This window comes from Sinohyriopsis cumingii, chromosome 13 (assembly GCF_028554795.1).
Source record: "Sinohyriopsis cumingii isolate HCF-2022 chromosome 13, ASM2855479v2, whole genome shotgun sequence".
Classification (NCBI taxonomy): Eukaryota; Metazoa; Mollusca; class Bivalvia; order Unionida; family Unionidae; genus Sinohyriopsis; species Sinohyriopsis cumingii.
Genome location: NC_142973.1, coordinates 69,841,670 through 69,861,951, shown reverse-complemented (window position 1 = coordinate 69,861,951; position 20,282 = coordinate 69,841,670). Strand labels below are relative to the sequence as shown.

At 36.2% G+C, this 20,282-nt stretch overlaps 1 protein-coding gene across 4 annotated transcripts in view; it reads left to right on the top strand.

Annotated features, from left to right (window-relative positions):
• Positions 1–20,282, top strand: part of LOC149785794 (histone-lysine N-methyltransferase SETDB1-like) — a 194,039-nt gene that overhangs the window by 27,077 nt on the left and 146,680 nt on the right. For all 4 annotated transcript variants that reach the window (XR_016425454.1, XR_016425453.1, XR_016425452.1 and 1 more), the window contains exons 4-6: positions 4,924–5,070; positions 6,589–6,868; positions 16,247–16,416. Coding sequence is in view for 1 of the 4 variants with exons in the window: in XM_089979716.1 (XP_089835842.1) it covers positions 4,924–5,070; positions 6,589–6,868; positions 16,247–16,416 (597 nt within the window). In the remaining 3 variants the exon portion in view is untranslated. The remainder of the gene's footprint in view (positions 1–4,923; positions 5,071–6,588; positions 6,869–16,246; positions 16,417–20,282) is intronic.

Genomic DNA, 20,282 nt, shown 5'->3' with positions numbered 1-20,282 from the left:
AGTTGGCCTAATATCCGAGCGGACGCATTTAACGGACAACAACCTAATAACTCGCTGGTTTTTGCACGGACAAATAAACCCGATGGGACCCCAAACCGGGAGGAGGTTACAATACCAACTGGGTCATACCAAATAGAGCAAATCAATAAAGAATTTCAACGCAGGATAAAATCGATCACAGGAAAGGAATCAAAAATCGCTATTACGGTTCATGAACCGACGTTATCGTCGACGATTGAAATAAGCACACCGGGGTATATGGTTGATATTTATAACAGTTCAATAAGAACCATACTAGGATGGCCTGAGAATCCACCCGCGGACATCCCCCCATCAACTATCCTCAGACACGATAACGGAGATGGTGGTAGGCATATTGCTCCATACAACGTAAATATCGCATCAGTGATAGCGATCAATCTAGTGTGTGATGTTATCGAAGGGAGTTATCAGGTGGATACCAAGCAATCAAATCAAGCTCAACAGGGGTATATCCTTTATTCGTTTTCACCAACAGCCCCTCCGGGATTTTTGATCATTGAGAGTCCGATTAATCCGGTCTATATGCGATGCCATGATCGGTTTTTAACGAGAATTAATTTCAGACTTACCGATCAGTCAAATAACCTAATTGATCTGCAAGAGGAGGAGTTAGTGATCACTCTGTTTGTAAGATCATAGCAGCAGGGGGGGCGATGACATCGACGCGGTCGTCGATGTGCTTACCGGACGCTGACGACGCTGGGGATCGGCGCGCAGAAGGTGTTAATTAAACCAAATGACGATTGGACTATCCCCCAACGACGTCGTCGTTTTTTTTTACCAGGCGCTGACGACACTAGATCGTTAAGTGCAGAAAGTAATAATTAAGCCAAATGACGATTCAGACAAATGTCCGATTCGCCCCCCCTGCTGCTCTTGTGTACATGCCTTGAAGATTGTGTTGATGGTGTCTTCCATTGACACAGAAAGTAATAGTTTAACTCAGGAACTTTGCCAGTTGAGTCTTCTCAATGCAACTGTGGATCTTCTCATTTGGGGTTACATGTTTATAAAGTGGAGAGTTTTGTTCCAGTGGTATGAGCTGGTAAAAATCTCTTCCCATAACACTGTATTACCACTAATAGTTAACTTCCTTATATGGCTTTGCCAGAAGTTAGCTCCCATCATAATCAATGGCTACCATTCTACAATTTAACATGTTTAGCCATCATGGAAGGGAGGCCAAAACAAAACACTTTCTGACCTTCTAGCCAATTTCATCAGAAGCCTGCATCCTTTATAGGAAATAGAACCAACTGTAGGTTCTGACATGGTTGAACAAGACATGTTTCAAACTGCTGTAGAAGCATCACTGACTCATCTTTCATATTAAAACCTGCTTCTCAGACACATCAACTGAGAGAGCTAATGATATTCATGCCTTATTGGTCAGCCTGAACTATCTGCAATTTTGCCTTTAGGGTTCAGTTTCTCATGATAGTCCCTTCTTAATAACAGGCTTCAGCATTTTTTAAAGGCAGGCTCCCATATGTGGGAAACATGTTTTATTCCCCAAAAACTGGTTTCTGTAAAAAGTTGTAGTATTCTTTCTCCTGGAACAAATACAATAGGATAATTCAATTTTTCCTCCCCATTAAAAATTTGTTTAGTTCTGACAAATATATGCATCTTTAATTAAATATTTATGACCAGTTTAGCAGCTATTTTTGATTTCATTCAGGGTTAGATTTCATTCATGAGCTCACTGATTCCAGTTTTGTTTTCATCAGAGTTCATTCTGGTAGATGCCCAAGTTGTTGCATCAAGCTCAATAGGTGATAAACTAAACATAGAATACAAGGCTGAATAAAGACATCAAGAAAGATAAAATGTGATTATCTTTAATTGGAAACTTAAATTATATTGAAAGCCAGAAAGGAAGGAGATACCGTTTGATATCATATATAAGTCTAGTGGGCCAGTGTTGTAAATTCATTGAAAAATTTGGTGGAGGCTTATCAGATAACATTACTTTCCTGGCAAAACAAATTGCTGAAATTTATTGTAGTGGGAGTTAGATGTATCATGGGGTGTAGGCTTATCATTAAAAAAAAAGGCTTAATTGCTGAATATAATATATATTTAAAAATACTGTTACAGTCTTGTATTATATACCCTGTGAAGAATACTTGTATGATACTGTCCATTGTTTTATTCTACAATCCAGAACTTTGTAAAGTTTAAATTGGGCAAATTCATAAACCTACATGCCAAAGACATTACAATAAGAAAAATACAGTTAAGTCATTTTGATTGTATATTAACTTGAGCAGCATTTGCTTGTGATAGCATCATGCAAACATGTATGTTTACTGTATTCCTCATAATACCCATAATGCCTTAACCCTTTACCTCATGCAAGCGTCTTTGGACGCCTCTACTCCATTCGCATGGAAGCACCTTTTGTCACCTCTACTCCATTCGCATGGAAGCACCTTTTGACGCCTGCTGTAAACATCAGCCATTTTGAGCTGGTTTTCATAGTGCCACCTTCGGGGAAAACCCCCCTATTCAATACTACATTCATTTCTGCGAATGACAATTATGTCAGATTATGTGGTCACTGTTTATGCACTGGTCGATATCTGCTATTTAAAGTAACTGGGTCATAATCTCCACTCTCCAAAATGGTGGTCGCAAATTTCATTCAGTACTGACGAAATTTTCACGATTAGAATCACAACTATGAAAGATTCGATAACTTAGGTAAAGGTTCTGATATTGATGTAGGCAGCAATTAGTTTTAATAAATTATCAAATTCAGATGACTTAGTGATGTAGACGCAGACGAAAAACATGTAAATTTCGAGTATGGGAAATGGCAGATATGGTTGGTCACGCAGCCTCACTGACATGACGGTGAACGAGTTCTCTCAATATTTTAAAGCACATAAAAAATTCTTCCGTGAAAAATAATTACACAGCTATTACAATCAGACTTTACTCTTAAATTTTTCCAGATATAATAGATGTGTACCAAAAATGTGAAATGGTTAAAATTGCTGTTAAACGTAACATACACTACATTGCTTAACAGTTCACAGGCATGCCTATGCGTATGCGGTTGACTAGGTAACAGGTGTTCTATTTATAGCGTGCTGCACTTTGTCACTATGCTCTATGAGGTAAAGGGTTAATAATCACACATTATTAAAAACTCATTTGTGAGTGCACGTCATGATCCTGGCTTGCCATGTGGGAGGTAAGCAGCAGCTATATCTCTCATAGAACATCACAACTTTCTTGGAACTTATCAAGCTCCTTACACTATCATATTAAAGATTAACTCAGTGTGTTATTTTAATCAGCATGACTATTTAAGAGGAGAGAGAGAATGCATCAACAGTTTAACTTCCTAACATGCATGCCAGGCTGTTCTTTATAACTCAACTTTGAGCATTAAATCAATCAAAAAAATGGGTCATGCATTGCTGTCATTCTGCACAGACATGTTGGGAGAGGGAATGCACCTTCAAATCAAAGAGTTCACAATATAGCCAGTTCTAGCATGTACATGAAATGGAATTTTGTCAGTGTGCAGTTTTTATGATGAGCTTTAACCTAAATTAACATTAATAATAATTTTTAAGTACAGAATGCATGTTTTACATTGAATAACATAGGTATAAATACATTTTAGAAACCAGTGGAGTCAGATCTAACAAAGCTTACAATATAAATAGATCACTTTCTTCATTCATCAGCCTTGAGGGAAATAGTAGTCATATTTAAAAAAACATAAATAATCACATTTCATTTATTATTTGAGATTATCAGACAAAAATTGACCTTTCATGTTTACCCTGTTAGCTTGATATCAAAACAGATCAGCTATCCATATTTTTTGTAATGAAAACATTAGCTATCAGTATTGTTGATACTGAAAACAGATCAGCTTACAAGATTGTTGATATTGATAAGTATTAGTAACTATCAGTGATACACAATGTGGTCACCAAATTAAAATTAACAACCTTACCCTGACATCACTAGAACTCAGATGGGTAAAGATAATTCAATTTTATTTTGAAAACTGACAGCAGAGATCAGAAATATCTGAAAAATCCATTATGAATCAAAATATCTTTTTGGAGCATGTCATGATGGTTGCTATAGTTACCATGTTATCATTTGACCAGTTCTTTATTGGTTTTGGAGCTGAACTAGACAATGATCATGTGTGTTAATTATACCCAAACTGGCCGTCAAAATTAAAGCATATTTAAAAAGGATTTTCTGCAGAGTATTTTGTGATCTACCATAAGCTTTATAACTTACTTTTTATTTTCCAGTGCTCCCACCATATATGCTATGATCAAGAGGCATGTATTGTTACTATGGCCTTTTATTTGGTCATCCTTCATGAATTTAATTTCCACTCACTAATTTTTTAAGGATTTTTGGATTGGAACCAAATCTCATTTGAGGCTTTTTGTTTAGGAGACATCAATAAAATCTGATTTTCTCCCATTTTCTGGCAATGTTTTACAGAGTTACAGCTCTTGTTTAACATAAACCCTTTTGCTTTTTGGTTTCCACTTAGTAACGTCTGAAGCACTTCGTGGATTTAAAGAAAATTTGGCATGTTATTCAGTATTAGGAAGGCTTAGATTGAGTTTCAGTTTTACCATTTCATGCTGAATTTATAAGAACTTTTATGACTGAGAACTTTTCTTTCCAGTTGAATCATATTAGCTGAGGTATCCATTTTATGTGGTCTTGTTCTCATTTACTGTGCAAAAATGACTGAGTGCATCATTATGTCTGATAATTATTGTAATCATTTGGTTAAATATTTATGAAAAGAAAAAATATTGCAGGTTGCCCCAGTATGTCATGTAGATGACGCTATAGATATTATTTTGTTTTTTCAAACAATAGAATCAAGCTGAAAGAGGCAGAAGAAGCTGCAGCAGTAGCAGCTGCACAGCCAGAAATTATTGAAGATGACAGCGATGATGATGATGTTCAGTTTATCCAGAAGACCTTTGACCCCAACATGGCTGCCAAAAGACAGACTGAAGTCAGGTAACATTCAGAAGATACTTATATAATTAAATTAATGTAACTAATTTTTAATATTTTAATTTTTTAAAATTAATATGCCTGTTATAGGAGCATATTGTGTCCATCCATGAGTCCAGATTTGTCACCCTATCAGTTTCAGGGACAAAAGATCAAAGGTAATGGTCAGTGTGACTGAAAAAAATAAAAATGCTTTCTGCACAATAACTCAAGTTTACCACTATCTGCAATTTCCAAACTTTTGTGGATAGCTTGTACTTTGAGTAGTGAAGAACTGTATCATTTTTGGGTAGTGAAGAACTGTATCATTTTTGGGAGCCAAAATGTTAAAGGTATCTGAAACAAGAAAAATGGATTTTGCACAATAACATTAGTTCTAAATCATGGACCTAGATCAAACTTTGTGGATATCTTATACTTGGTGTAAGGAGGAAGCCTATTGATTTTTTGGGGTCAAAAGTTTAAAAGGCCAAGGTGACTTTAGGAATAAAAGTAGTTTCTGTACAGGAATGTAAGTTATCTCAGAAACTATTAACCACAGGGCAGGTGTATAATATGCAATACTCTTGTTTTGTCCTACCACAAATATGGAAGACATATAAGCTGTTACCCTTTTCCATATTTGTTTATGTACATAAAGTTGTTACACTTAGTTAAGTTTTCTGTTCACACAATTTGTTGGGAATTGTTCACTGTACAGTGATAATATTTGTGAAAGTGTCTTGAAAATTACATCCTTGTTCTGCCAAAAGTAGGTCACTGTGACCTATATTTTACAATTAAGTGACTTTAAATTTTTTGTTTATATACATTCTGGAGAATGCAATTTATCATAATTTCTTGGGAACGCATTCTATCACCCATACTCTTTGGTCAGCATCTCTTGCAATGAGCTACTATGTAGATATCAGCCAAGTGAACAATCACAGGCCCAGATGGACATCTTGTGTTTTTGTATTTTTGCCAGTAAAAGTTCCTCCCATTATAATTATAAGTAAGTAGTGTAATGTTTCTTGGTCATGAAGTTGTATTTTCTTTAATATGCTATCATATTTTATATCTAAATTTTATTATGCAGTGCTGTGCACCTATATCATATTCACAATATTTGTATTTGTCTAAATTTTCTTACATAGTTGATTGCTCTTTTGTTTGTAATTAACTCTCAAGGATAATATAAGAAGAACCATATTGTTTGTACTTTCATGCGTCAAAATATTAGTGTTATTATAAAACTACCAATGTTAAATACACAGTTTTTGAAAATATTCAGGATGAAAAAGTTTATGTAAAATATTAGTAAGATCATAATATCTATTCAGAGAATGGCTTTTGATTTTATCTACCTTTTGGATTTCTGAAACAATGTTACCAAACACATGTTGCTTTGTGTCTTGTAGTATCTTCTCTTGATCACTCCAGATAGGAAACTACAAAATATTGTATTCCAGGAAAAAAATGTGCTGCTCCCAAAATATTCTGCCTCTAGATTTTAATGGACAAAGTATTTATTTTTAATAGCAGTGCACCAGTCCCTCAAATACAGATTGTTCAAAAACCAGCAGCCCCAGTTCAGGGCCTACAGAATTTCCAGCCCATATTGCCAAAAGGTGGCTTGCCACAGAAACAAACAGAACATGCGAGCTCTCCAACCCTTGCTACACTGCGGGCTGCATTGAAGGCCTCTATCAATAAACAGCTAAATCAAGAAACACCTCGAGAAGAGCCAGCACCACCACCACCACCTCCACCACCACCACCGCCACAAGTTACAGTTGTTTCCCCTCCAGCAACTACTGAGGTAACTTGTTTAGGGACTACAAATATACTATATTCAAAATTACTTCACTTGCATTTCTTTTGAGTGTTATTTATGTAAAATATAATAAAGGTAATATTAACAATTTTCATATTACGTCATTACCAACACCTGTTGAAAATTCACTTGCCCAACTCTAAATAGCAATTGAAAATGTCCAGTAGTCAAGTTAATTCGGCAGTCACTTACCTGATTAAGTGCTGATTCAGGTCTGACCACTGTTGCTGTTTAATAAATGTCCAGAAGAAATTATTGCATGCCTTAAAAGTCCATTTATTCTTTCAGAAGCTTTTTTACTGATCTGATTGTGTAATTACTTACATCTGGTGTTAGAAGGGTTTCAGGATAAGTTCTGAAAAGCATTCTCTTACATTCTCTTACATGACCAAATTTTGGCCATTGACATAAGAGTTTGTCTTGGTTACTAAACAAATTGAATACTTATTGGACTAGGCAAGTAGATTTTATTTAAAAAATTCAAGCCTGCAACATGTGAGAAATTCTAACACAGAATGTGTGTTCATCTAATTTCTGTAATAGATTCATTGTTTTGGTTTAGAATCTTGCAGCCAATTTTTACATCTACTTTCAGTGGCTTCTATGTGTATCTACTTTGGGTGACTTCTTCATGTATTTACAGTTTTCTTTTTCATGATCCTACCACAAACCCTAATCTTGGTCAGATAATCTGTTCTTTACATATATATATATATATATATATATATATATATATATATATATATATATATATATAAAGAACAGATTATCTGACCATCTTAAATGTTCCGGGATAAACAGAGAAAGAATGACTGACTATGAACCTATTAAAAACACGTGTATATGTATGTGAACTAAACATCATGGTCCACCTAAATCCTTCATGGCATTCACAATGGATTATCACATCATTGGAACTTCCCTCAGTAGACACCTTGATTTGAAGGACACCATGGCGTTGCTGAATTCCTTTCTTTTATTTCACTTTCATATTCACAGGCTATATTAAGGACATCTGTCTGTACATGACACAGATTTGTAATCCATTGAGTGTTGAGATTTTACTGGTTCCAGAATACCAGCATGAATGCATTTTTCATGTTTCTGTCTTCATTCAGTACAATCTGATTAACATCAGGTTTCCATTAATGTACAGGAAGATCTGACGCTTAGGGGTCATGTTAACCTATGTTATTACCATAATTGCTGATTTTATCCACTGATCAGATGAAGTCTTATATTTTCGTTTTTGGATTCTGAGCAATGGATGAAGAGCAAGAGCTTGTACTGAACTATTTGATTCACTTTCAGATTTCTGAAAGCTGCATTTCCGTTGACTAATTCAAAGGTCACCATAAGATCTTCATGTAGGACAGCGGATATCCGATTTTAATCAGACTGCATTTAATGCTGATGTCCATCACATGGTTGCATTATCCACATTTGCACCTTGAACCTACTTTTTTTTTTTTTTTGCATTCACATGGGTCATTGGTTATTACCAGGGTATTCCCAGGTTCATCCTCCACCAGCTATACTAGCTGTCATATATAGCCCGTCATAAGCCGAAAAATGGCATTAAAATTATTTCTAATACGATATATGTACAGGAAAGACAACATTTTTTGTTTTCCATGATGACTGGCCTTGACAGGTAGCAGAATTTATTACCATTTTTTAATGTGATGGGATAAGTGTTCTTAGAGAAATATAATTAACGATAACATTTTCTTTTTAAAGACTAACTGCTGAAGTAAGTACTGTAAATTAAAGTAATTACAGAATCTTCACACATTATTGCAGCCTTTGAGGTCAGACAACGTTGCCAACATTAATTATAAAATGTTTAAGTCACTTGAACTTACCATCCCATGATAATGATTCCTCCTCTTGTGATATTCTAACTTGCACCCTTACAGCTCTCAAAGCTGTGTGATATTCTGATTTGCACCCTTACAGCTCTCAAAGCTGTGTGATATTCTAACTTGCATCCTTACAGCTCTCAAAGCTGTGTGATATTCTAACTTGCACCCTTACAGCTCTCAAAGCTGTGTGATATTCCAACTTGCATCCTTACAGCTCTCAAAGCTGTGTGATATTCTAACTTGCACCCTTACAGCTCTCAAAGTTGTGATATTCTAATTTGCATCCTTACAGCTCTCAAAGCTGTGTGATATTCCAACTTGCATCCTCACAGCTCTCAAAGCTGTGTGATATTTAACTTGCACCCTTACAGCTCTCAAAGCTATGTGATATTCTAACTTGCACCCTTACAGCTTTCAAAGCTGTGTGATATTCTAACTTGCACCCTTACAGCTCTCAAAGCTGTGTGATACTCTGATTTGCATCCTTACAGCCGTCAAAGCTGTGTGATATTCCAACTTGCACCCTTACAGCTCTCAAAGCTGTGTGATATTCCAACTTGCATCCTTACAGCTGTCAAAGCTATGTGATATTCCAACTTGCATCCTTACAGCTCTCAAAGCTGTGTGATATTCTAACTTGCACCCTTACAGCTCTCAAAGCTGTGTGATATTCCAACTTGCATCCTTACAGCTCTCAAAGCTGTGTGATATTCCAACTTGCACCTATAAGCTCTCAAAGCTGCCATCAACAATAAGGTTTCAGTCCTTGGCATAGATCCAGTAATCAGTAGACAGGCTTAAAACATAAAGGTATTGGTAAAAAAGCATACTGGAACACAAGGCCCTTTGTCCAGTGTTTTTTCTTGAAATATATTACCTGATCATTATACATTTGGAATACATCTGTTACCTCACAAATATATCCTTTTCAGCATAACTTGTAAAAGGTCATCTGTTTGTTCAGGTGTTTGTACTAGGGTGGTCTTCCTTTGGGTAAAGCAATTGGTGTTAAACCCTGTCTACTGCTTCTGCTTGTGCCTGGTCAACATTTTCTGTGCAACACCTCACAAATACCAATCAAAATTGTGCCTTTTCATCAACTGAGTAATTCATTGGAGAGTTTTCTTACTCCATCTATCTCTCTGTTGAAATTGCTCTTTTAATTGTAGATAAATACTTTTCACTACAATTGTTTTACTTGTTTGCTCACTAAGTTATTTGGTGCCTCTTAATTGCCCCTTATTTGGTCTTAGTACTTAAATTTCTATTCAGTATTTATTGTTTCAGTAAGTTTTCTCAATAAATGTCAAGTAAGAGATCATCCATTCCTTGTAATATGATCATTTATCTTGGGAGTCAGTCTCTCATATGGCTGATGTAAATAACAGCAACGTAAACTTCACTCTTCAGTGCAAAAATTGTCTCTCTTAACCTAGAGCATGTAGAAAGAAATATATTCCTATGTCGACACTGATTAGGACCATCACAAGGCTCTTCTCAGATTGCAGCCACTATCTTCCAACTTCATATTTCACAGCCACATTGAGGTTTGGGTACAGGCTGCCAAGGAGGCAAATCTCTTGTGTTTCATGGACCTAGGATGCAGTCTTCATTTCCTGAGAGAAATCAGTGAAGCAGAAAGGATCCCTTTAATGCATTATGTATGGGGAATGCTTCCTTGAAGCCCTTTCTCTCTGAGGTCCTAGTTTCTGATAGCCACCAACAACTTAGCAGAGAGATATTAACTGGTTTTGACCCATCTTCCATCCTCATCAAGCTTTGTACAGGAAATGTGCCATGTTCACATACTTATGCTTGTCTGGCATTCTAGTGGAGGGAGGACTTAAACACTTTGCCACAGAATGGTAAGAGCTTTATCCAAATGACCCGTGGGTCTCCCAATCATCATAGAGTACCTCCAGATCTTGTTTAGTGCACCACCGACATTGTCCAGAACTTCGTTTGTTACAGATGTCACAAGAGACCCATACAAAGCCACTTTTCTGCAGCAGGAAATAAACACAAGTCCTGGTCTGCCTTTTTCATGAGATTTCTGAAGAGGGTCCTTCTTTTCTCATGAAAGTGAACCTCACTCAGCTTATAGCAGGTGTTCAACTGTAGGACATGCTATGTGGAAGACTAGTTCTCACGTAGTACCCTCCCTCCAAGAAATGAGCAGGGTTTGGTCCCTTCAGGAGTGATCACTACAAATTGGTCTCCTGGAGATGGAGGTCATAGTGAATGCCTTTGGCAGGAGATGCTGTCTGGAAAAGGAGTTTTTATTGTGTGTCACAACTCAGCTGTTGTAATAAATTGCAAAAGAAGGCAATGAGAACCAATTCCTCAAATTTCTGTCTTCTGGTTTGGAATTTTCTCAGATAATATCATCATCAAAACTCTGAATTCAAGTCTACCACATCCCAAGCTGGTTTATAATCCTAGTATACTTGCTGTTCCCACATCAACATTTCAGTCGAAATAGTTATTCACACCATGGTTTTGAGTTGAATCTGTACACATGGGGTCATCCACTTGTGGACCTATTCATGATGAGGTGGAATGAGAAGATCCCAACCTCCCCCAAATCAGAACATGCTTATATCATATGCCTTCCCTTCAGCCCCTCTCGTTCCCAGAATCTTTCAGAAAGCAAGGGAAGTGGAGTACTCAGCAAGGGAAATGGAGTAATCAGTAATCTTGACTGCTCTCCTCGTTTATTGACTTTAATTTAGTTCTCAGGAGTATTCTGCCTTCTCTGCAGCTGGAGAATGCATGTTTTTCATTGAAACCCAGAGATGTTGAACATGCACACCTTACCCGTATCAAACAAGCCCTCAGGAATAAAACAGTTCTCCATTAACATTATGGATAGAATTTCTTAAGCAAGAAGACCGACCCTTGAAAGTTTATGATGGAACATTGAGTTTTCTCTCATTGTTGCAAACAGCTGCACATTTTTCCCCTGAAGCCTCAGTACCAAAGATAGCTACTTCCTTTGTTAACTTCTCCCGTCACAATCAATGGTTACCATTTCACAGTCTCAGATACATTTTGCTATCATGGAAGGGATGATACAGGCCAAAACAAAGACCTCTATGACCCTCTTGTGAATTTTGACTTGATAGAAGGTCCCGTTTCCTTGCTGAGATGGCCTCTTCTAGGGTTCTTGTCTGGCTGAACACGACACAGTTTTAGCAACTTTCAGGAGCCTCCATGACTGACCTCTGATACAAAAGCTGTTTTCTAGTCGCTTTACCTGCAGCAGAATCGGTGAGATGCATGCCATACTGATCAACCAGAACTATATGCAGCTCCACCATGATGGTTCAGTCTCTCTCATAACTACCTCAGTTTTCTTTGTTAGGGAAAGGCTAACTTGGGGGAATCATTCCTTACCTTGAAAACACTATCTTCATTCAACCTTTCTACCCAGGGGCATCTATGGGATTGTGCCAGTGGTTTGATGTGGACGGAGTCAAGAAAAGGGAGATCTCATTCATTTTTACCACTCAAAGCCACTCAAAAGATGGAGGGATGATTTCTGCTAAGGCTTTGTCATTTGGGATTTTATGGTTTATCACTCAGCATTCAAGGAACTAACCCAAAACCAGACAAATTTATTATGCATATCAGCTAATGAGCCAGTCTTCATTAGGATCACCTTCAAGTGCAACTGCTCACTAACTGTCATCTCCAAGCCATAAGATGGATGTCAGAGACAATATTATCAAGCATTTACCATAAAGCCCTGTCATTTCAGAGACAATATTATCAAGCATTTACCATAGAGCCCTGTCATCTCAGAGACATTATTATCAAGCATTTACCATAGAGCCCTGTCATCTCAGAGACAGTATTATCAGGCATTTACCATAGAGCCCTGTCATCTCAGAGACATTATTATCAAGCATTTACCATAGAGCCCTGTCATCTCAGAGACAGTATTATCAGGCATTTACCATAGAGCCCTGTCATCTCAGAGACATTATTATCAAGCATTTACCATAGAGCTCTGTCATCTCAGAGACAATATTATCAAGCATTTACCATACAGCCCTGTCATCTCAGAGACAGTATTATCAAGCATTTACCATAGAGCTCTGTCATCTCAGAGACAGTATTATCAGGCATTTACCATAGAGCTCTGTCATCTCAGAGACAGTATTATTAGGCATTTACCATAGAGTCCTGTCATCTCAGAGACAGTATTATCAAGCATTTACCATAGAGCCCTGTCATCTCAGAGATTCCTTGTGAGTTCATAGTTGTAGAATTGGCCCACTGCATCCTTACTGCATGTCGTAAGAGGTGACCTTGTAGAGGCAACCTGTTTGTAATGGGATGCATCCTATGTGGTTTGAGGAGAGTCTCCTGGTAGCTGAGAAGATGAGCAAAGATGCATATGATTGCATGAATAATGCAAAATTTGAATAAAGTGATGCATTTACAGAGCAGTGATGCACTAGAACTCTCTCAAATTAGTTTAAATTCACACGTGAAAATGATCTCTGCACAATATACAACTTTTGTTGAACTGTTTACCCTCAAAGTGCTTGTCACAATACAAGTCATGCTAGTAATCATAATGCTGGTTGCAATATCTGTCTTTTTCAGGTTTTCAGCTGTTTACACATCTGGGTTCTTCACCTTGACATGAATGGTTAAATTAAATGTGATTGGTAAATGTGGCCCTGGAACAAGCATTTGTTGTTGTATGAACCACACAGCAAAGAATTTTGCAAATTCATGTTGCAAATACAGACCACCTAGAAAACCCATAATGATTGCTTCCCATGCATGGTTCATCTTCAGAAATGATTTCTTTTTTTGGAAAATACTGGCTCATAATAGTGATGATGACAATGATTTTTAAAGTTATTAAGTATATCAGATCTTTAGAGTTAGAAAAGTGCTAATGGAGATATCACTGAATGACTTTTAGCCCATAAATGGTGTTAAATATGAGCTAGATGTATATGCTGGATGGACAAACATAGACGGCATGCTGGTCTACCCACCTTCAGCAGTGTTTCAAAATTTAAAATGTAGACAAGGCATAATACCAAGCCTAATTAAAATACAGACAGTTTAAAAGTAGAATATAATTTTCATTTGTTTTCTTAAGCAATTTGGCCCTGCAGGATCTTGTGCTACAAAATTATAAAGTCTCAGAACAGTTAAGTTAACTGAATAGCCCCAAAAGAATCTAAAGATGAAATTAAAAAGTAAAAATTTTTATTTGGTTTAAAAAAAACTTCTGTCTGAACAAGTAAACTATGGCATATACTTTAAACCAAATAAAGCATTATGGAACAGATAAGAAATTGGGCATAGTAGTCAGTTAATCACTAATTTAAGTAAAATCTTACTTTGGAGAGGAAGTTTCCAAAAACAGTAATACATATGACCTGTGGAAAATTGTACATAACAATCATAAAGAACAGTTTTCCAACTTGTTCATTCAGGCTAATAGCTATGTTTATGCCCCTTCAAACAACAAACTGTTAAGGGGTTCTTGTCCAGTTAAAGATTAATGTTTATCCAGCCAACCAATGCTGTGAGATCAGGTCTCAAAGGGACCAGGAATAATTCATCCAGTGATTTGGATGAGGAAGCTTACCCAAGTCAGGGAAAAGTGGCCATGATTTATCCTCTTTGAAACTTATAATGAGAACCAAAAGCTAACCATGCTGTCACCTTTTGTGATGGCCAGATAACTTAAAGGCTTGGATGGAGAGCCAAGAAGTGCCAACTCCTGGTAGAATGTAGCAGCAAAGGTCAAGCTGATAATCTACTTTATTCATCACAGTTTATTGGCATACACATTAAGGTATTCCTACACAAATCTCTGAACTTTTCAATAGGTGATAATCGATCTTGAGATTTGGATGGCTGTAGTGAAGCAAATAAACATTCACTGTAATGGCAAGTTGATTCTGACAAATTCTTACATACTGACTTTCAAGTGCACCACTTTATCGACATTGATAAGAGCTGGGTTATTGAACATCCTTGTTGACCCTTTCATTCCTAATCTTTTGTTATTGTTTTAACTGCTAGAATATGACCATCATAAGATTGCCTTCAAGAAGACCAGCATGTCCCAGTGCAGGCAAGAGGTCACAATAGATCATTCTGCTCAGAGAAAATATCTTGTGCTAATTGCCAGGCATAATATTTCATATACCAGCAGATGCCAGTAGAGCTGGATCTTTGATAAACACTGTAGAATTTTCCTGTGCCTGCAGGGGTTGTTCTTTGCTAAACAGTAGACTCTTGCTGTGCAAGCAGATCTGGGTCTTTGGTCCACATTGTTGAACCTTCCTGTGTCAGCAGATCAGGGTCTTTGGTAAACAGCAAAGACTCTTCTTGTGCCAGCAGATCTGGTTTTTGCTAAACATTGTAGAATCTTCCTGTACATTATGGGATTGTAGGTTTGATGTTAAGATCATAAAGTCCAAACTTGAGTCAGAAATTAAGATTTCAATATCAATGAATCAGAAATGAGCTTTCAAAAGTATATGTGATTGGTGAACACAAACTGTCATGCTGAAACTTAAGCTAAGATATCAATGGTTTCCAGGCCTATACCATTCTTTTTAGCATGTGTTAAATTTAACTCATTCAGCCCCAGCACTGTTTTCATTATCTCTGCTGCTATGCCTCAGAAGCACAAAGTTGTTTCTAGCTGCTTGTGCCCCAGAGCTTTTACCTGTTTGAAAACATCGTACACATGCATTCACTCTTACCTTAATCTCTCTTCTTATATCCAATTAAAATCCACAAAATTTTCACCATTAATTTCAAATGAATTTGTCGACACATTGATGTAATTTTTTCCCTATTTGTAGAAGTCTTTTATAACTTATTTATAAAATTATGTGCAACGTTTATCCGCAAGAACTCCATAGTCATCGCTGTCAGCATCATCATCTTCGGACGATACAATCTCAGAAACTTCTATGTCTGAATCTAAATCTCACAAAATATCCAACTGCCAAACATATCTTTCCTCAGCTTGCTCAATACTTTCAAGATCAAACCCGAGAAACTCCACATTTTTGCTCTCATCAAAAATCAGTCTTCCATCCACCATCATTTACGACTTTTCATGAACAGAACATGTGTAGTTAAATCGCTCTCAAACTGTAGCCCTTGCCTTCTGAACAATTCAAATTGCCACAAATAAAAGTAAAATCATTTCTGATTGGTTTAATAGTTGTTTAGTTCTTGGAATAAACCATTTCTAACCAATCAGAGACGTTGTATCTATCACACATTCATCACGCCTGGAGACGAGATCGGCCATTGAATGCAGTAAACAATTCACGACTACTGGCGGGATCAGCCAATGAATGCAGAAACCGGATCACGTCTACAGACGGGATCAGGGCCGAATGAGTTAATAGAGCAAAAACAGTAATTCATGTCATTTTATGCAATGAATGCTATTAGAATGATGTGATTTTTCATCTATTTTGTTTTTCCCAATTTACAGATACAGACCACAAGAATACTCCCAGTCACCACACAACCTGTTGTCACCACCATTACCACCACAACAACATCCACAATAAATTCCTTCTCTCAGACTCAGTTGAGGACAGCCAGTTCCTTTGTAACACAGAACAGTCAGGCAACAGAGAAAGCCTTTGCAGAAGAGATAAAGTGAGTATCAATACCTTAAGAGTTTTGATGAATGCCCCACCCCCTCCCTGATCAAATATGGATAAACTTAGTTCCATAGTACATACATGCCAACCATTATCATTATGCTTTATTTTCACCATATTAAATTACGTTTTCTGCTAAACTGTATATGGATACACTTTTCTGCTAAATAAAAAAAATGAAAATAAAGCAAGAAAAAGTTGTTTTTGTCATTTTTATTGTCATCTCTTTAATTTCACTCTTATAAGTTTGAGAATATTCTTTAAAAGGTGACTGCTGCGTAAAAATAGCATAAGATCACTGTCCTTATTTGCTGTTTATAGCAACTGTATAATGACCCCTTTCCAAGAAAAAAGACAGGTTTCTTCAAAAGTGAACCTTACCTAACAGATCGATTTTATTGATATGCTAGTTAGCAAACCAGTCTATATTCTTTAAAGTAAATGGTGTCACATGTTAAGGAAATGCTTAAGGTGTGAGTTGTGGATGTTATATGACGGAAAATATTAGAGGAGATGGATCTGTTCATACTTTAAAACATGTCAGATCAGACAAAGTGACAAATCAACACCACTTTACAAACTTTGAAAGATGAATATGGAGTAATGTAATACAGCATTCTGAGTACCTGACCATGATCATTGCAGAATTCAAGGTTGCAATCATTCAGCGAAAGTTACACATGCAGACTAGTTGAAGTGAGTGCTGAATATAAACATCTTGTCAGTACATTTGGTGTTTGTATTCTAGTTCTAATCCATATGGATTTTACCGTTTGTGACAAAAATGTTTACCAGCTGCCTAATCGGGTTAGCTGTAAACATGTATATTTTTCTTACATGCTATAATTCAGGCATGTAATATTACATTTTGTATGCCCAAATTAACGCTTTTTTGCCACTTACAGTAGCAGTTTGTATGCTTATATCTCTCGGGTGGGGGTGGGATGTATGATAGTATCCTTTTTTAGGAGGTGGAACATGTGCAATGAAGAAGAGTACTCCTGCCAGAGAGACATCACTCCCTGTCATACCTTTCCCCTTCTCATCCTCCTCTTTGTACTGTATAAGGTTATTTTTGTTGTGGCATATTTTTTTCTATGGACCACATGACATTTTAAGGGAGTTTTTATTTCAGATGTCTGTGCATCATAATTTATTATTTTATTTTACATAACTTTATATTGTATAATTTTGATGGATTTGTTTTCTTCCTTTATGTGGATGAATGTTTATGACAAATATAATGAAAATACCCCCATTCTGTCTAGAAATAACCCGTCATCCAGTATAAACTCGAATTGCTGGCTGTTTGCATATCACTACAAAAGAGTAGTGTTACAACTCTGTCATGCTCATCAGTTTCTTGTTTTTTTCTGTCAGTTTTGTCCACTATGCCAGAGCAGTTTTTCTTGCCTTCCGATCTTTTACTGTCTAACTTGTTGCAACATATTTTCATGTTCCAGTTGTTTTGTTCTATCGTTCCTATTTGTATGATTAAAAAAGAGTAATTATCTTTAAAACCTTGTTTGTGTAAGAAACAGTAATTATCATTAACATTATTCCTGTTGTTGACTTGATTAAACGTTTTAATATAACATACTAAAGCTACATAGTTCTGTTATGGACTTTTTTTTGGAGGAAGGAATGACAATACATTAGAGCAAAATTTGATTGCTTTTAATTTGACAAACTGATATTTATTTATTGTCATTTATTCATGTACTGTAATCCTGGGTAAAATTACTTACTGTGATCATTTTGTGTACTGCATGCATATTTCTATTATTACATGAATTTATTAAAACTTATTATGCATCACATTTTAAATTAATTCAAAATATTGTATATGCCTCCCATAAATATCTGAAAACTACCATCTTAGCATTTTTTTGGGGGGAAATTGCAATAAGAAATTTCTGGTCTAATAGAATTATTTACTTGTGACCATACCAGTATGATGTTTGTTTATTAGCACAGTTTAAGCATCCTGGTGCTTGCAAGCTACAAATATTGTTCAAAAGCATCTTAGTGATATGGCCATTCCAAAATGGTTTGTAAGGGTTTGTCAGCAAGAATACTCATTGAGCACTTAGAAACATACCAAATCCAGAAGATGGAGAGATTATGGCATGATTAACTACATATTTGTTTGGTAAGATATTCAACAACTTCGCAAGTGACATTTCGACTTTATAGACACTGTGATTGGTGTTAAAGTGTCTTTCGTCAGCATTGTGTATATCAGTTTTTTTAAACGTGACAGTAAATAGAATTTTTTGTTTCTGTTTCTATTGTTAAATGTCACTGTTGCTATCTTGGTTCAGATCTGACTCTACACCAGTTTATCAGAATTTTTTATGTCAGTAATGCATTGTTTTTTGTTTAGCTTTTTCTGATCATAGTTTGTTATTGCTACTCCCAAACTGCTAGAATTGCCATGAAACTAGGCAATCATCCCTTGGACTAGTTGGTCCTAAATGAAAATGCTGATGCTCAGACATCCATTATGTCTACAACAACAGCAGTCTTGAAAATCTTGTTATCACTGCTCCTAATTGGATGTTCATGTCAACATCAGACTTTCACTTAAAGACCTTTTATGATGTTTAATTGGTATGAATCTGACATACATAATGGCTGTCACAGCGGCCATCTAGAAAATCTTGCTATCACATCTAGACAAGGTTCAGAAGTTCATTCTAGAATATTCTAAGATGTCAGCAAGATGAGGACTGTTGCCAAGATTATAATTAAGAACATGGGGACACATCAGGTACAGCAGGTCCTTCATAGGGGAATTCCTGTGTCCTAGACCCAAGCCCAATTAACCTGTTTACCTCTAATGATAATGATCTTAACATTTAACCCACACATAAAGAAATTACCTATGTATTATTTGCTTACAAGATCAAACTTACTGGTCAAGGTACACAATAAACTTGATTTTGGACAGGGTCAGGTCCAAAATACTATTATACATATAATCATGGAGAAAAAACTAACAAATACAAATTAAATGTACATAACAGTGGCTATAGAGAGATTGAACAACTGGGGAAGAATAAGGACTGAATAAACTTTGTTGGTGATACCTCTGTTGATTGACTGACAAAAAACAATGTGTAAACTAGACCTAGTAAGCGTGTGAATTAAGCTTAGTTGACAACATTTTATTGATTGTGCCACAAAAAACAATCTGTTAACTTTACTTTGTCACCTGTGAACTTCAATATGTGTTTATTTGGTAATTCAAAGACAAGCTGATAAAATGGTATTTGAATACTTCTGTGTTATGATGTCTGTTTTTTCAGAGTATGTGCTGAGAAAACCCTTTGATATATCAGAAATCTCAGGCAGATACAGGGATTTCAGGAACTTGCATATATTTTCTGAGGATAGTTCAGCTGTGAGCATGTGTTTTTCTGTGAATAAGTAGTGTTGACATTTGTAAATGGTGTTATATATATTTTAATTTATATTGTGTTTGACTTTTGTCCATGATTGAGGGTTGTGGATGGTGTGTTTGCATACCTGAATTTTGTATGATTGTTAGTGGTTAACAAGATGTTTGCTAAGGATTTGAGTTCAAGGACTAACTTTATTTACAAGTTATTTGGGTTTTTACATTATAATGATTGATCAAATAGGGATGTATTTATAGGAGACTTGGTAAACAGACAGTTCAATTCATGTTGTAAGATCAGTCTGGAATCATTTACAGTTATGTTCGGATATAATATGAAAGGAATTATTTATTTAAATAATTCATTGGAATTACAAAGTGCACATTGTCTTTGGACTAATTCATTACTGAGGATTTTGTGAACTCATTCAAAGACATTATGGCTTGCATCATTGTGG